The 15,022-nt window shown below is 40.9% G+C and overlaps 1 protein-coding gene across 1 annotated transcript in view; it reads left to right on the top strand.

The window, feature by feature from the left end:
• Window positions 1–15,022, top strand: part of ZC2HC1B (zinc finger C2HC-type containing 1B) — a 40,748-nt gene that overhangs the window by 24,328 nt on the left and 1,398 nt on the right. Inside the window, exons 5-6 of the mRNA XM_058534293.1 lie at window positions 6,746–6,885; window positions 10,201–10,309. Coding sequence (XP_058390276.1) covers window positions 6,746–6,885; window positions 10,201–10,309 — 249 coding nt within the window. The remainder of the gene's footprint in view (window positions 1–6,745; window positions 6,886–10,200; window positions 10,310–15,022) is intronic.

Here is a 15,022-nt window from a genome sequence, read left to right on the forward strand (position 1 = left end):
AGGGATCTTGAAGAGGGCCAGTTTTCCTGCGGAGGGCTGCCCCTTCACCCTCTCTCTGAGAGCACATGGTCTCAGACTCAGGGTCGCAGTCCTTTGGCAGGAAAGGGAGCCCCTCTTACCTCCTTCCCTCTAGGGATTCCAGCACCTCAGTCCTCGGATGTACAGCTGCGTGGGATCCTCAGACGTCCCTTGTGTTGTGTGAATAACTTCTGTTGGAATGTGAATGTCCTTTCTGTTGTGTCTTAGAGGGGGAGAGTTCAGTGGGGGAAGCTCACTCCGCCATGATGCTGACATCACTCCACTCCAGGTTGAGTTAATTTTTGTAAGTGGTGTCAGGTAAGATCCTAACTTCATTGGAAGTTGTATATCTAGTTTTACATGTGGAGATCTAGTTTTCTCAGCACCATTTGTGGAAAAGACGGTCCTTTCTCTATTGAATTGTCTTAGCACCCTTATCAAAAGCCAATTGACCATATACGTGAGGGTTTATTTCTGGGCTGTCTATTCTATTCCATTTGTCTATATGTCTCTCCTTATGTTATTACCACACTGTTTTGATTACTATAGCTTTGTAGTAAGTTTTTAAATCAGGAAGTGTGAGTCCTCCAAGATTGTTTTGGCTATTTGGGGACCTTTGAGATTCCATATAAATTTTTAGGATGGTTTTTTTTCTATGTCTGAAAATGCCATTGGAGTTTTGATAGGGATTGCATTGAATCTGTCCATTGCTTTGGGTAGTGTTATCATCTTAATAATTCTGTCTTCCAGTCAATGATCATGGGAAGTCTTTCCAGTTATGTATGTCCTCTTTAATTTCTGTCAGCAATGTTTTGTAGTTTTCAGTGTACAAGTCTTTTACCCCCTTGGTTAAATTTATTCCTAAGTATTTTATTCTTTTTGATGTTATTGTAAATGGAATTAACTTTCTTTTTAGATTGTTCATTGTTAGTGTATAGAAACACAACTTATTTTTGTGTGTTGATTTTGTATCTTGCAACTTTGTAGAGTTTAGTTCATTAGCTCTAACAGTTGTTTTTTGGTATGGACTCTTTAGGGTTTTCTACATATAAGATTACAGCATTTGTGAACAGAGATAATTTTACTTTTTCCTCTCCAATTTGTATGCCTTTTGTTTCTTTTTTGTGTCTAAATCTTCTGGCTAGAACTTCCAATACTTTGTTGAATAGCATTGGCAAAAGCAGACATCCTTGTCTTGTTTTCCATTGAGTGTAATGTTAGCTGAGGGTTATAATTGACTAGTTGAAGCATAAATAATAGCATATTATGGCGATTATAACATGTGGATGTGAGATGTATGGCAACAATAGGACAAGATTGAGTGAGGAAAATGGATGTATATTGTTGAAAAGTTCTTACATCATATATGAATAGATATAGTATTATGTGAAGTTAGAATATTATACTGTAAAGATGCCTATTATAAACCCTAAAGTAAACACTCAAAAATATTGACATATAGCTAATAAGACAATACATGGAGTAGAGATAAAATGGAAAAAAAAGTTCAGTCCAAAAGAAGACAGAAAAAGAGGAAAAAAGAAACAAAGAACAGATTAGATAAAGACAAATAGCAAGAAGGTAGACTTAAACCTAACCCTGTGAACAATTGCATACAAATGACCTAAGCACTTGAGACAAAAGGGAGAGATTCTCAAACTGCGTAATAAAGCAAGGTCCAATTACGTGCTTTCCACAAGAAACACACTTTAAATATAAAGACACAAACAAGCGGACCAGGCAGGTGACAAAATGAGGAGCTGAGCCAAGTGGGCCTAGAGAGACCACGCCCTCCCTAAGGGACAGCTGCCCCTGCTTCAGCAGGCCGCTGCCTCCAAGGAACGCATACCCAGAGTCACCAGGTCTAATTTCTCAAAGTTGGCGGAAATGCAGATTTCAGGACTTATAAATATCAGAAACCCAATTTTTTAGAAACTTCAGGTTTGAGTCTCCGAGGTTAGAAGTCAGGCACTGGTTTTCCTTGGAGGAGTGGGGACGACCGGGAGGGGACATAAGGGGGCTTGCTGGGAACAGTCTGTGTCTTGATCTGGGCTGGTCACAGGGGTGTTTGCGGTTTGTGAACACTTCATGGAGCCATACACCTATGATTCGTGCCTTTCCTCTCGGATAAAAAGGTAGAAAGAGAAATAACCACCAGCAACGTCAAGACAGCTGTAGACTGGCATGTTAAAAGCATGGGAAAAGGTATACGTGCAAATAATAATCATAAAACTGGAGTGGTAAATGTTAATATCAGGCAAAGTAAACTTAAAGTATTTATTAATAGAGATAATGATGAACACGTTATATTCATCAAAATGTGTCAGTCCTAAATGTTTATGTACCTAGTAACAGAGCTTCAAAGAATATGAAACAAAAACCAAGAAAACTGGAAGGAGCAGTAGGCAAATGCACAATTATATTTGGAGACGTCGTCAGTCCTCTTAGTAAAATGAGCAGCAGGAAAATCAGTGGCGATACAGAAAACTTGAACAGCAGTATCAACCGGTTTGACCTAATTGACATCTATGGCTATAATGTGACACACAGCAACAGCAGAATATTATTGGTCTCAAGTACACAAGGAACATTCACCCAAGATAGACCATGTGCAGGACCACAAAGTGAGTCTCAATAAATCTGAAAGGATTGAAATCATGCAGACTGTGTTATCTGACCATAATAGAATTAAATTAGAAATGAATGATGAAAATATATCTAGAAAATTCCTGAATATTTGGAAATTAACAACTTTTTTCTAAATAACCCATGGATCTAAGAAGTCACAAGAGAAATTAGAAAATATTTTGAAATGAATGGTAATGAAAACATATCAAAATTTGTGGGATTCAGCTAAAGCAGTGCCTAGAGGGAAGTTTGTAGCTTTAAATGCTTATATTAGAAAAGAAGAAAGGTTTAAGTCAATTACCTGAAACTTCCTCTTTAAAAAGTTAGAAAAAGAAGAACAAATTTCACCTAAATTAAGTAGAAGGAAGAAAATAGTAAATGTAATCCATCATATTAACAAAATATTTTTAAAAGCATATTATCATCTGAATATATACAGGAGAAGCCTGTGACAAAATGCAACACCCATACGTGTTTAAAAAAAAAAACTCAGGGGCCGGCCCCGTGGCTTGGCGGTTAAGTGCGCGCGCTCCGCTGCTGGTGGCCCGGGTTTGGATCCCGGGCGCGCACCAATGCACCGCTTCTCTGGCCATGCTGAGGCCGCGTCCCACATACAGCAACTAGAGGGATGTGCAGCTATGACCTACAACTATCTACTAGGGCTTTGGGGGAAAAAAATAAATAAATAAAATTATAAAAAAAAAAAAAGAAAACTCAGAAAGGTAGAAATAGAAGGGAACTTCCTTAATAAAGGGCATCTTTGAAAAATCTACAGCTAACATCACACTTAATGGTGAAAAGCTGAACACTTTCCCACTGAGACCAGGAAAGAAGCAAGTTTTCCTTTCTGACCACTTCTGTTCAACACTGTACTGGAGATAGTACCAGTATAACTAGGAAAAAAATTATATATTTATATAATATATATATCTCATTTAAAGTTTAGAAAAAAAAATATCTTTTATGATAAATACTTCATCTAAATAGCAGAAGCTACAGGGTTGATGGCTATCAACTACCTTAGTTGAATAAGTGAAACCTGTCACATGTCCTGCTCTGTGAATTTCTCTCATTTCCCTGTTGGATTTAAAATGTGGGGTTTATTGTTTAATATTATTTAATATTATTGTTTAATATTGTTTAAAATAAATAAGTCCCTTTGTAAGGCTTCATGAAAAGTACAGTTTATTTTTTTGCCCTTTACATTTTTGTGCTAAAATATGGTTTTATAATTAAATTCTTCCCTGTGCCCTTATTATAATTTTATGCACCAAGCAAAATGATTACCTACAATAGCACATTTTCATTACTATTCAATTATTTTGATTGTGCAGAGATTTTATATTAGCCCATATATTCTCAGGCTTAAATACCAGAAAACTTACACAGACATAACTGGAGTTATATATAATATGGCCTAGTACGCATGAGTTTGCAAGTAATTTCCTTTTTTTTTTTCAGCAAGATTTCCTATTTCATGACTCAGTTTTTGTGACATGCATATATTTATTCTAATTCTTACTGATTAAGTAAGTCTGCCACTCATTCAACTTTCCAGGATGTTGTGACAGTTTATGGCGACAGTGATATAGAATATTTATAATTGGGATTTTCTGTGAGGCCTGGGACATTTGGTCTCCATTTCACAGGGCTGCATAGACGTGGGCACTCAACAAAAGCCTTGCAATTTTAAAATGATGCTTCTTTCTCTACTTATTTTTTATGAGATCTGGCCACATTCCCTATAGTCCTTATAAGAGTCCAATTGTAGTCAGACTTTTAAAATCATTATCTATTGAAGTAAATAGCATGGAGTGATTTCTGTGACATCATTATTGATAGAGGAAGAGGTGACTCAGATTGAGATGAGGGAAGAACATGTAGCTCAGTCGTGTTGGGTTAAGATTATTGTCGTAGAAAAATACTTTTTCCGTTCTCAAAGTATTTGCAGTTCCTTTCCTCTACCTGCTTAAGTCTGGGCTTCATGTTCCTCCTGTGGGCTCTACAGGACCCTGTGCTTCTTCCTTTGAAAGCTTATCCCAGGCAGTGGTCATTGTCTGCTTATTTGCCTAGTCTTGCGGTCGTCTCTGAGATTTCTGTCGGCAAGGAAATATACTTCAGCTTTGTTGTCTCCATGGTGGCGTATGCTGCCAAACACGCAGAAGGGTGTTAGTGAACGAGTGGGATTAAGGAAGCAGTCTGTCACTGCCATAATCATTGTCTTTGCCCAATCTGAGCAGGGTTGATGGTAGCAGCATTTCTGATACAAGCCTTGACTTTTCCGCTGGTAAAACTGAAGAAACAACCACCAAACCAAGAGTCAGGTTCTAGGTGGTTTTCCTCCACCCTTTAAGTGAGTTCTGCATGATAATGGCACTCTCTATTTTACTTTTTTTCAACAGTTTCACTCCTGTTTGGTAGTTGGAAACACAACCTTGCTGGGCCTGTTTCCTTATAGTAATAGTATGTTCCACCTCGCCCTCTGTGCCAAGCCTTGGTATGGATTATCTTCATGAACTTGCACAGCAACTCGATGAAATCGGTGATATGTGGGTCCTGGGGAAATTGTAGCTTCGGGAGGTTGAGTAACTTGCCCAGGTTCACACACGTAGCAAGGGAAGAGCTCGGGCTCAAAACCAGTCAGACAGGCACAGAACCTTCATCGTTTCCCAATGCTGTCCTATTTTATTTTGTCCAAGGAATTTGCCACCGTGGGAGAATTTTGTATTAGAATGCTTAGTCCTTGATTGCAGAGACATCGTATCCTCAAGTATAAAACAGTGCCTGGGACATGACAGGTGTCCAATAAGTGTGGAATTCATGACTGAGTACTGCCTTCCAGAGTGTGAAATGAAAGGTTAGGCTAAATGCTAACCTTTTATGACATTCCAGTTTCTTACATTTCTTACATACTCCAGTTCTTACATTTTATGAAATGATTTGTTCATGTAGAAAACTTCTCAAACTGCTGAAAAAGATGCTTTCAAAGAACTAACTATGAAGACACAGCTGCCTTCAGTATCCATCCACACATATAGGAATTTTGACTATACACTAACCCAAACTTCCATATAGCATGTAAGGTCGGTGCTATCTCAGCTCCTTCCTGGGGGGATGTTATTCTCTTATGTGGCTCCTTTCCGCTTGTCATCCCTTGAAGATGCCTAAAACAAATCAAAACAAAATAAAGCAAAAACAAACCTCAAGTCCCTGCTTGCTTTAGACGGTCAGGCTCCAACCTGGCTTTGCTATGAGCATCTTCCATGTTCTAAGAAGACCTTGGATCTTCCTCACTTTCCATTTCTCTCACTGTCTGGTAACGGCCAGTGAGAGCCACAGTGAGACAGCTGGCATTGCACAGAGCTGCAGTGGACCCGTGCCCACAGCGCTGCCTGGGACGTTCTCACACTGGGAGCCAAGGCTGTTTCTGGAGCCACTTTCCTATCACCTCTCCTTCTTCCTCTTTCTCTTGTTGGAACCCCCACATTTTTCCTTTTGCTGCCTCCTTCCTGAACATATGATTTGCCTCCTGACTTAGGACTTCAGTGAAAAAAATCTAGCACTGCAGAAGCAGTGTGTATCTTTCTGCTGGTGACATTGGCTTCAAATCCCTTCCCCCAAAGCCACATTCTGAAACATCTCACTCTCTGGAGCTCCATAACTCCTGTACCGCCTTCTGTCCCACCCGCTACCACAACCCGGGGCTTGTGAATCTTCTATGCCCTTCAGTATCATCAGTACTAACATTCTGTGGTTCCAGGACGACTTTCTTCACATAAGGATTCACTAAATAATTCATTTAATTGAGAAGTTCCTAAATATAATTAATCTGTTTTCTAAAAACCATATCATGTAAACATTTTACGGGCACACTCTTAATTGAAATAAGTGCATAGGTAGTAAATTTTCCCCTCCTGTATCCTTTATTTGAGCCCTTGCCTGCCTGCCCCTCTGGAATAGGCTTTCTCAGACCAGAGTTTGGGACCTTGTTCTTTCGTGTTGGAGCAGAGTTCCCATCCTATTTACTTCATTTTGTACAGTCCATTCCAGAGTTGTTTTTGAAATGTCAGTTGCCTTTTGTTGTTATCTTTACATTCAGATTATATCCAGTGCCCATATTGTATGAGGAGGTTTAATGAAACTGCAGCCAATCGACATATTAATTTCTGCAAGGATCAGTCTTCTCGCCGAGTCTTTGATCCAGCCCAGATGGCAGCCAAATTGGCATCCAGAGCGCAGGTAAATACCCCTCCCCAGGTCTTCGCTCTGTGTCCTTACATGCCTGGGGCAAGCAGGAAGAATTTGCTGGGGAACCTAAATTACCCATCCTGAGAAACGTAAGTCTCAAGATAGCCAACCGCTGTCACTCATCCTCATGGGATTTGGTTTCTTTTGAGGCGTGCTTCCCAGCTAACAGCACCTTTGGGTGTTGTGGAAAAAATATGTCTATAAAACTTCTTAGGATGAATATGTAAGTAGTGTTTCTATAGTATTATGATAAAACTCCATCTATCCACTGGTGGTGATCAGCCTTAACCACTCAGAAAAGAATTGTGAACCTGAAGTGAAGCTGGCCTGAGTGGGAGAAGCTGTCACAAGGAAGAGCTGTCCTACAGGTCATGAGGTCTTCTCTGTGGAGCGGGGGACTTCAGCCTTTCATTTAAAACCATAGAGTCAGCAAGTTAAAGTGGAAAAATGGAAGCAACTGTTATAAATAGGTGCAAATAAGTAAAATGACAACTTGACCAGGAAGGCAGTAGATTTATAAAAACAGAACTGGAGCAAGCAAAGGGCTCCATACACATCACAAGTCCCAGGGACATAACTTACTGTTTAGCATAAAAATCATTAGTTTCATAAACAAGGCTCAGACACCAAAAAAAGATTAAATTGGTCTGAATACTTAAAGAGTATGGAACAGGTTTAGAAGGATTTCCACAATCTCTAGTATCTAAGCAGGGTGGGACCCTCTCCAACAATAGCGTATCCCATAGCCTACGGGTTCCGAGCTCTATCTCCCAATACATTAAACAGTTGTTGAATATCTACTCTCTCAGACACTGTGCTAGGTGCTGGTTGATCAGGAAGCTGTAAATCAGAGGAGGAGGAGGACTTGGAAACAATGCAGGATGCAGGTGTGACAGCTGACCTATAGAGGAGCACTGTGGAGGAAGAGGCCGCTGTGATTCCTGGAAGGCTTCAAAGAGAGGGTCAAACATTTTTCCTTTAAATATCAAATGGGTTCACCAGCCTAGAGTTGAAGTTGGAAGAACATTATGCATAACATGTCCAGCTCGTGGCCTGAAGAGCCCAGCACGTGGGGCTAAAGCATAGAGTGCTTGTGGGAGAGTGACAGGTTGGGACAGGCAAGGTGGATGTCAGATCCGGAAGGGCTTTAACTCGAGCTAGTTCAGAGAGGGGGAAAAGGGGACTTAAGAGGATAGATGCCCTAAAACCTGAGGCCAGCCCACCTGAGGGCCTGGAAGCACCTGGAAGCAGGCACTGGAAAGTCCCCAGGAACCTAGGAAGTCCTCCTTCCGTCCTTCTGTCCCACCTCTTCTTCCTGCTGCGCTTCTGCGTACTCTTCTCTCTGCAGACTGACTTGCGTAATTAGCTTTTCTGTCCAGTTGTCTATTACTGGCCTCAAGTGTCATTCTGTAGGCAGTGTAGACTAGTTGAACAGTGTAGTCTGGAGTGACGTGGAATTGGTATTTCAGAAAGATGGCCCTTCCAATTAGTGTTCAAGATGGATTGGTGGGAGACCAGTTGGGAGCCACAGCAACAGGGAAGGAATGAGGGCCCGGAGTAAGAGGACTAATGGGGTGTGTGTGGAGGGAGAATTTAAGAAGTAATGGATGAGACTGAGAAGCTGATTGGACACAGAGTAAAAGAAGATCAGGTTAACAAGAAGGACTTCTAGCTCCAGAGCCTGGGCAGATAAAACTGCTATACATCCAGATAAAGGAACACGGCAGGGAGGGGACGGATGTGTTGGTGGGGCAGGCAGGGTGGTTATGAGAAAGATAGTTGTAGAGATTCAGTCTTTACCCCTGAAATAGCATGAGAGGTGGTGCAGTGTAGAAAGAGAGCTCAGATTCTGCGATCAGTAGTCAGGGTTTGACTTTCAGTTCGATAGTTTGTTATCTGTAGATCAACTTAGACAAGTTACTTAAATTTTTTGAGACTCACTTTAATCTGTGCCTTGCCGAGTTGTTGGGAGGATTATAGATAATACTATAAGTCAAGAGCCTTGCCCATAGGAGCTCCTCTGCCTTCCTCTTTCCACACCCTGCTTCTTCCCCTCTCTGGTATCTGTTGGTGGGATAGGCACCACAATTTGTGGGGGGGATATGACAGCTTTGGGCTTGTATTCAGCTTAGATTTGGAAAGGTTTTCTAAGTATAACCCTGCCTATACTTTCTAAAGCAGTAAGGGGCACGTTACATTTCTTCTAATGGTTCTTCTAACCAGTTCACGAAGTCATTCGGCGTTAGTGGGGCCAGAGGGAGCACCGGGAAGCAGCAAACGGAAGTGCTTTTTATTCCTGAAGAAGGCCAGCTGGCCGTCCTGAGTGTAACCAGTGACTTGGCCCCGTGCCTCTCCTTGTTTTCCAGAGCTAAGTGGTCATGGGGAACACAGAGGGAAACTGCCTGCTCTCTGAGTGCGCTCGCTCTGGAGTGCATCTGAGCAGCAGTGCCTGTGGCCCTGGCGCCTTCTTCACCACGCGGCCCTGCCCGGCAGCGAAGCTCCTTCAGAAGTGGAACAGAAAGGGAGGGCCTGTTTCAGCGTCGAAGGGCTGTTAACAGCACAGCTGAAACGCGTTTCTATTTTAAACATAATCGACTTTACAAATGTGCTCTACCCTTAACCAAAAGAGACCGATGTGGGCCCCTGAGAATAGCTTGCTGTGTGTGGATGGGGCTGAGCTGCCAGCTGTAATCCCATCGCCGGCCTTGCCCACGTGAGAATTCTCCCTCGGAGTAACAGGTTCTTTTTATCCTGTAGTTTCCATGGAAGTGTTAGTGGCATCAGCGGCGAGGTGAAAACGAGCTCCCAGGGAGCCTTTTTGTCTTTGTTCTATATTATCGTAGCTACTCTGCTACTGCCGCTCGGCGGAGAGGTGTGTGGTGTGGGGATGTTGGAATTCCATGTGTAAAACATTTGTTGCCTGCCAGTGTCTGTTTTTCTTCTCTGTTCATGTATTTAAAAACAAAATCATCTTCAAGTGTAATGAAAAACCAAAATGTTCCATAACTATCCTTATTGACGTTAAGTGATTTCTTACGTCTCCGTGCAACTAATTTCACAGAATTAACATATCACCACTCCCCCAAGGGCTTGATTATGGAATGAGAGCTCCAGAACCCTGACCATGGCTGTGAGCGCCAGCAGCGGGGACAGGACCAGGCCAACTAAGGTGCAGGGTGTGTGTGTCCTCTTCCCTGGGGTGCAGCAGGTGCCCAGAGATAACTCCATCCTGCTGCTGATGGAGTGGAAACAGCTTCACCTCCTGTGTGCTCCCTGAGCTGACAGAACTGCTCCCTCTCTCTGTAGGGTAGGGCTCAGATGACTCCAAGAAAAGAACCGACCGTCACCAGAGTTGTGGGAGCTCTGCTACACAACAGGGCCCTGGAGGCCTCGAGTGTGACCCCAACCAGGCCAGGTGAGTCAGAGTGAGCATCTCAGCTATCGAATGACGGGGTCAGAGGGGACCACTGTTGGCTTGTGATTTGTAGGCAGTTGGCAAAAGCTATGACATCTAATGTTGCTTTTGGAGATAAAGAAGTGTCGGTTTGTTTGAGGTTAAAGCTTATTTGCCAAGAAGGAATATTTCCTAATTTATCAGGATTAGATAACTGACAATATACAAAGTCAGATCTGATGACAGCAGCGGAGTCTAGAACCATCATTTCTTGGTCTAGTAAAATTGAAAAGAAATTAAGAATGGGAGATAACAGTGTGTCAGGTGTTGTGTTGAAAAGAGGGGAAGAAAATGAAATCACTATCTTGAAGAGATATCTGTACTCCATGTTCATTACAGCATTTTTCAAATAGCCGAGATATGGAAACAACCTAAGTGTCCACTGATGGATGGATGGATAAGGTTGTGGTATATATACACAATGGAATATTATTCAGCCATAAAAAAGAAGGAAATCCTGCCATCTGTAGATGGCAACGTGGATGGACATTGAGGACATCGTGCTAAGTGAGATAAGTCGGACAGAGAAAGACAAATACTGTATGATCTCACTTATATGTGGAACCTAAAAAAGTCAAACTCATAAAAACAGAGAATAGAATAGTGGTTGCCAGGGATGGTGTCTGTGGGGGAGGTGGAGAGATGACGGTCAGATGTTCAAACTTCCAGTTATAAAATGAGTAAGTTCTGGGGATCTAATATAGAGGATGGTGACTATAGTTAACAATACTGTATTATATACTTGGAAGTTGCTAAGAGAGTAGATCTTAAATGTTCCCATCACACACAAGTTAACTATGTGGGGTGATGGATGTGTTAACTAACTTTATTGTGGTCATCATTTCACAGTATATACATGTATCAAATCATCACATTGTACACGTTAAACTCACGCAATGTTATATTCAATTAATCTCAGTGAGGCTGAAAGAAGAAAGGAAGTGTTTCCTTCCTAGAACTAAATAGTTTCTTCAAAGTAGCCGAAAGGCATAACCACCATTACAGTACTTACTATGTGCTAGACCCATTTCATTTAATCCGCACAGTAATCCTCCAAGTGTTTTAATCTGCAGAAAGGGACCTGGCTCATAGAGAATAAGTTATTTGTTCTAGGCGCACAAGTGGTGAACAGCAGAGCTGGATTAGGTGTCTGTGGTGCCAGCCCTCATCACTGAACTGCAGTAATAAACGTGGCATTCTTCTTTATGATGGGCACACACCAGGAAGGCCATATGAATTAATTCATGACCATATTGGCACCTCTAATCAGGGTCTTATTTTGGAGGTATGATCAGAACCAGAGTAAGAACTGCCAGTCTCACAGTTCATAAAGTCACAGCCCCAGAAAACTATTATTAGTTTTTAAATTTCTCATGAGTTGCTCATCAAGGGCTAAAAATCGAATTGATATTTTGAAAATTTCCCCACAGCCCTCTACGCCCAAGTCATTAGTTTTTTCCTGATCTGTGAAAACTTAACAATGGGGTAGGTTTTAGTTTTCACTTAGAAAAAAATAATTCAAATTATATGTGTATTCATTTGGTAAAACTCTCACTAACAAGCTTTTTTCTAAAGTATATTGATTGGTGTCCTTCAGAAAAGACAACTTCCTTATATTATATTTGTTTTCTTATTTTTTCAAAGAATATGTTATAATGCTTCCCTTCCAGTGAAAAGCACTCCTTTAGGTTTGAGGTTAAAGTTCTTTTGCCAAGAGGGAATATTTCTTAATTCATCAGGATTAGATAACTCAGACAGTGTACAATGTTAGAGCCCAGTTCAGCAGCAGAGTCTGGGACCTTCATTCCCTGGTGGAGTAAACTTGGAAGGAGATTGAGGATGGGAGAAAACAGCGTGCCAGGTGTCATGTTGAAAATAAGGGGAGAGTTTCCTTCCTTGAACTAAATAATTTTAGAGGAAGGCATAAGATCCTAAATTAGGACTCAGAAGTCCCATGTCCCAGTACGTGACGTTAAGCAGAACATTAGAATGACACCATTCTGATACATTAGAAAATAGATTAGTAGGCCAGTACATCTAAGCAAAATGGTATTGTATTTGCTCTTGACTAGTTAATGGTGGTTTATAACCACTGTGATGTTGTTAAGTAAAAGGCAAAGTTCTTATCGTGGCCCACACTAGGTTCTATACTACCACCTGACCTCTCCTTCCACTGTCTCCTCTCAGTCTAGCTCCAGTGGCCTCTGTGTTATTCCTTGAACATAACAGACCTGCACACTCTTGCCTCAGGGCCTTTGCACTGGCTGCTCCCTCTGCTGAAAACCAAAACACTCTCCCACGACTCTGCACTGCTCACTCCCTTCAGTTCTTTGCTAAGTGTCACCTTCACAATGAAGTCCCCCAACCTCTGTATTTGAAATCAGTCAAGCCCTCTATAATTCCCCTTTTAGTTTTTTTAAATAGCATTTGTCACCATCTAATAGTCAGTACATATTTGTTTGTTTCCTCTCCACCCACCAAAAAAAAGGAATGTAAGTTTTAAGAAGGTGGGATCTGTCTACTTTGTCTGTTTTTTGTACTGCTATATCCCTACCTGTTAGAATTGTTCGTGACACATATGAGGTGTTCAGTTAATAAGTTTTTGAATGAAATACATGAGAGAAAGTGGGTATATTCATTCCAGCATTTCTCACTTAAATTATTGGCATATGAGTAAAATTGGCATGTTAATTAGCTTTAGGAGATAGCTTTTTGTTTTAGTTCAGGCTTAACATGTTTTTTCAATTTAATTTCTTGTTCTTTCCAGTGGTCTTACCTGCTGACGTTTATAAATAAAGTCACCAGGGTTCGTGTGCCTTTAAATTAGTCACATTTTATTCAGAGCCATTCTAGGGAGGAAGCAGGAGTGTGTTGAGGGGAGGTGAATTCTCAAAAATGTTGAAGGCTTGGAGAAAAGCACCACGTGCTTGTCACTGATGTAAACAGGCCCGTGTGTGATTCAGATTCGCATCTACTGTCCACTGTTTTTGTTCTGTCAGTATTCATCTATTTATAACACGAGGGTCTTTGTAAAATTGTTGTTGTTGGGCTTTGCTATTTCTAGATTGACAGTCAGCAGTTTATGCCACTTGGTGTCACCCGCCTTCCACATAAATCCTGTTACTGTCTTTCATCTAGCTGGTAGTTAACCCCTTGAAACTCTGGCTTTCATTCTTCAACTCTCTTGAGTAAAATAAGCATTGTGTATCTCCCATGTATAGCGTTTTGTTCTAAATTCTCACTCAGGGGAGATACATGTGTGTAAGTCACAATCCTTGTCCATCCAGAGCCTTCTAAGAAGATATGCATGTGCAGGAAAATCCCTGATACAGGAGAGCATGTGATGTTACCTAAGTTGACACACAGCTGCCATGGATGTTCACGAGGATTCATTCATTCAACACATAGTGATTATGCGTGGTTGTTTCTCATGCCGGTGGATTCTGAAAAGTCTAGGGGGAGAGGCAGTCTATAATTATATCTAATATTTAACAGTTAGATGTGAAAGTCCTAAGGGAATACAGGAAAGAGAGCAGCTTTGCCCAGGAGGCTTTCTGAGGAGGTGTCAGTCTGAGCCAGAGGAAGCTTCGTGGAGGTGAAGGACTTGGGATGAACTTTCAGGGTGAACTCGAGTTTGACCAGTGGAGAAAAGTTGCAGAAGGAAGGAACAAAGATATGACAATGAGAATGCAGAGGACGTATCTGGAAACAAATGGCCCATTTGGCCAAAGCATAGAAAAGATTTGGGGTGTGAACAGAAATCAAAGCTAGAAGGGAAGGCTGGCTCTAGAGCCAGGAGGCCGTAAATGCTTGGCGAGGCGCCCAGACTATGTCACTAATGCCAACGCTGGTGTCACGTCGTCAGGCACTCACGTCTGTGTAAGTTAGGCAATTATGATGGCCTAGGAACTTTTCGTTTCTAGCCACTTTAAGTTAGCCTGCAAAAATTTCTTTTGAGAAAGAGCATTTTAAGAAATTATCATGTAAGAAATTAATGCTTACTGGAGAAAATATTGGAAAATGAAGAAACAGTATAAAGAAAATAAAAATCATCCATAATTCCACACTCTGACATCACTACTTTTAATATTGATATCATTTCCCATTTTTTTCTATTTATGCTCTTGCTTTCTTTTGGTTTTTCTTTTATATAAGTTAGGATCATAGTCCATGTACATATCCTGATTATTTTCACTAGCAAATTTTGAACATTTCCCTATGGCAAAAGAGTTTCTTTAGAAGCATAGAATAATATCACAAGAATACAACGTAACTTATTTAACTATTTTCCTGACGTTCAGCAGGTAGATGGTTTCTACTATTTTGCCATACTAAATAACTCCCTTCTTCATGGACAATAGTCCACACTTAATGGTACACTCTTTATATATTAATCCTCATTGACCCTCGTTTAATCCTTACAGTAACACAAGGGGGCAAACGTACTATTCATATCCCTAGTTGACAGGCGAGGGAAGCACAGAGAGGTAAAGCATGTCATTTCATAGGAAATGGTAGAGCCAACCAAGTCTTCGTCTGCTTTGGGAAAACTGGGTCAAAAAATATAAACTTCAAGGAGGTAATTATATTTATATATATATAAAATATATATTTATATTTATTATATATATTTTTATATATATTAGGAAATTGTTTTAGAAAAAAGTGTGGCTG

The sequence above is a fragment of the Diceros bicornis genome, chromosome 39 (genome assembly GCF_020826845.1).
Source record: "Diceros bicornis minor isolate mBicDic1 chromosome 39, mDicBic1.mat.cur, whole genome shotgun sequence".
In the NCBI taxonomy this organism is placed as follows: Eukaryota; Metazoa; Chordata; class Mammalia; order Perissodactyla; family Rhinocerotidae; genus Diceros; species Diceros bicornis.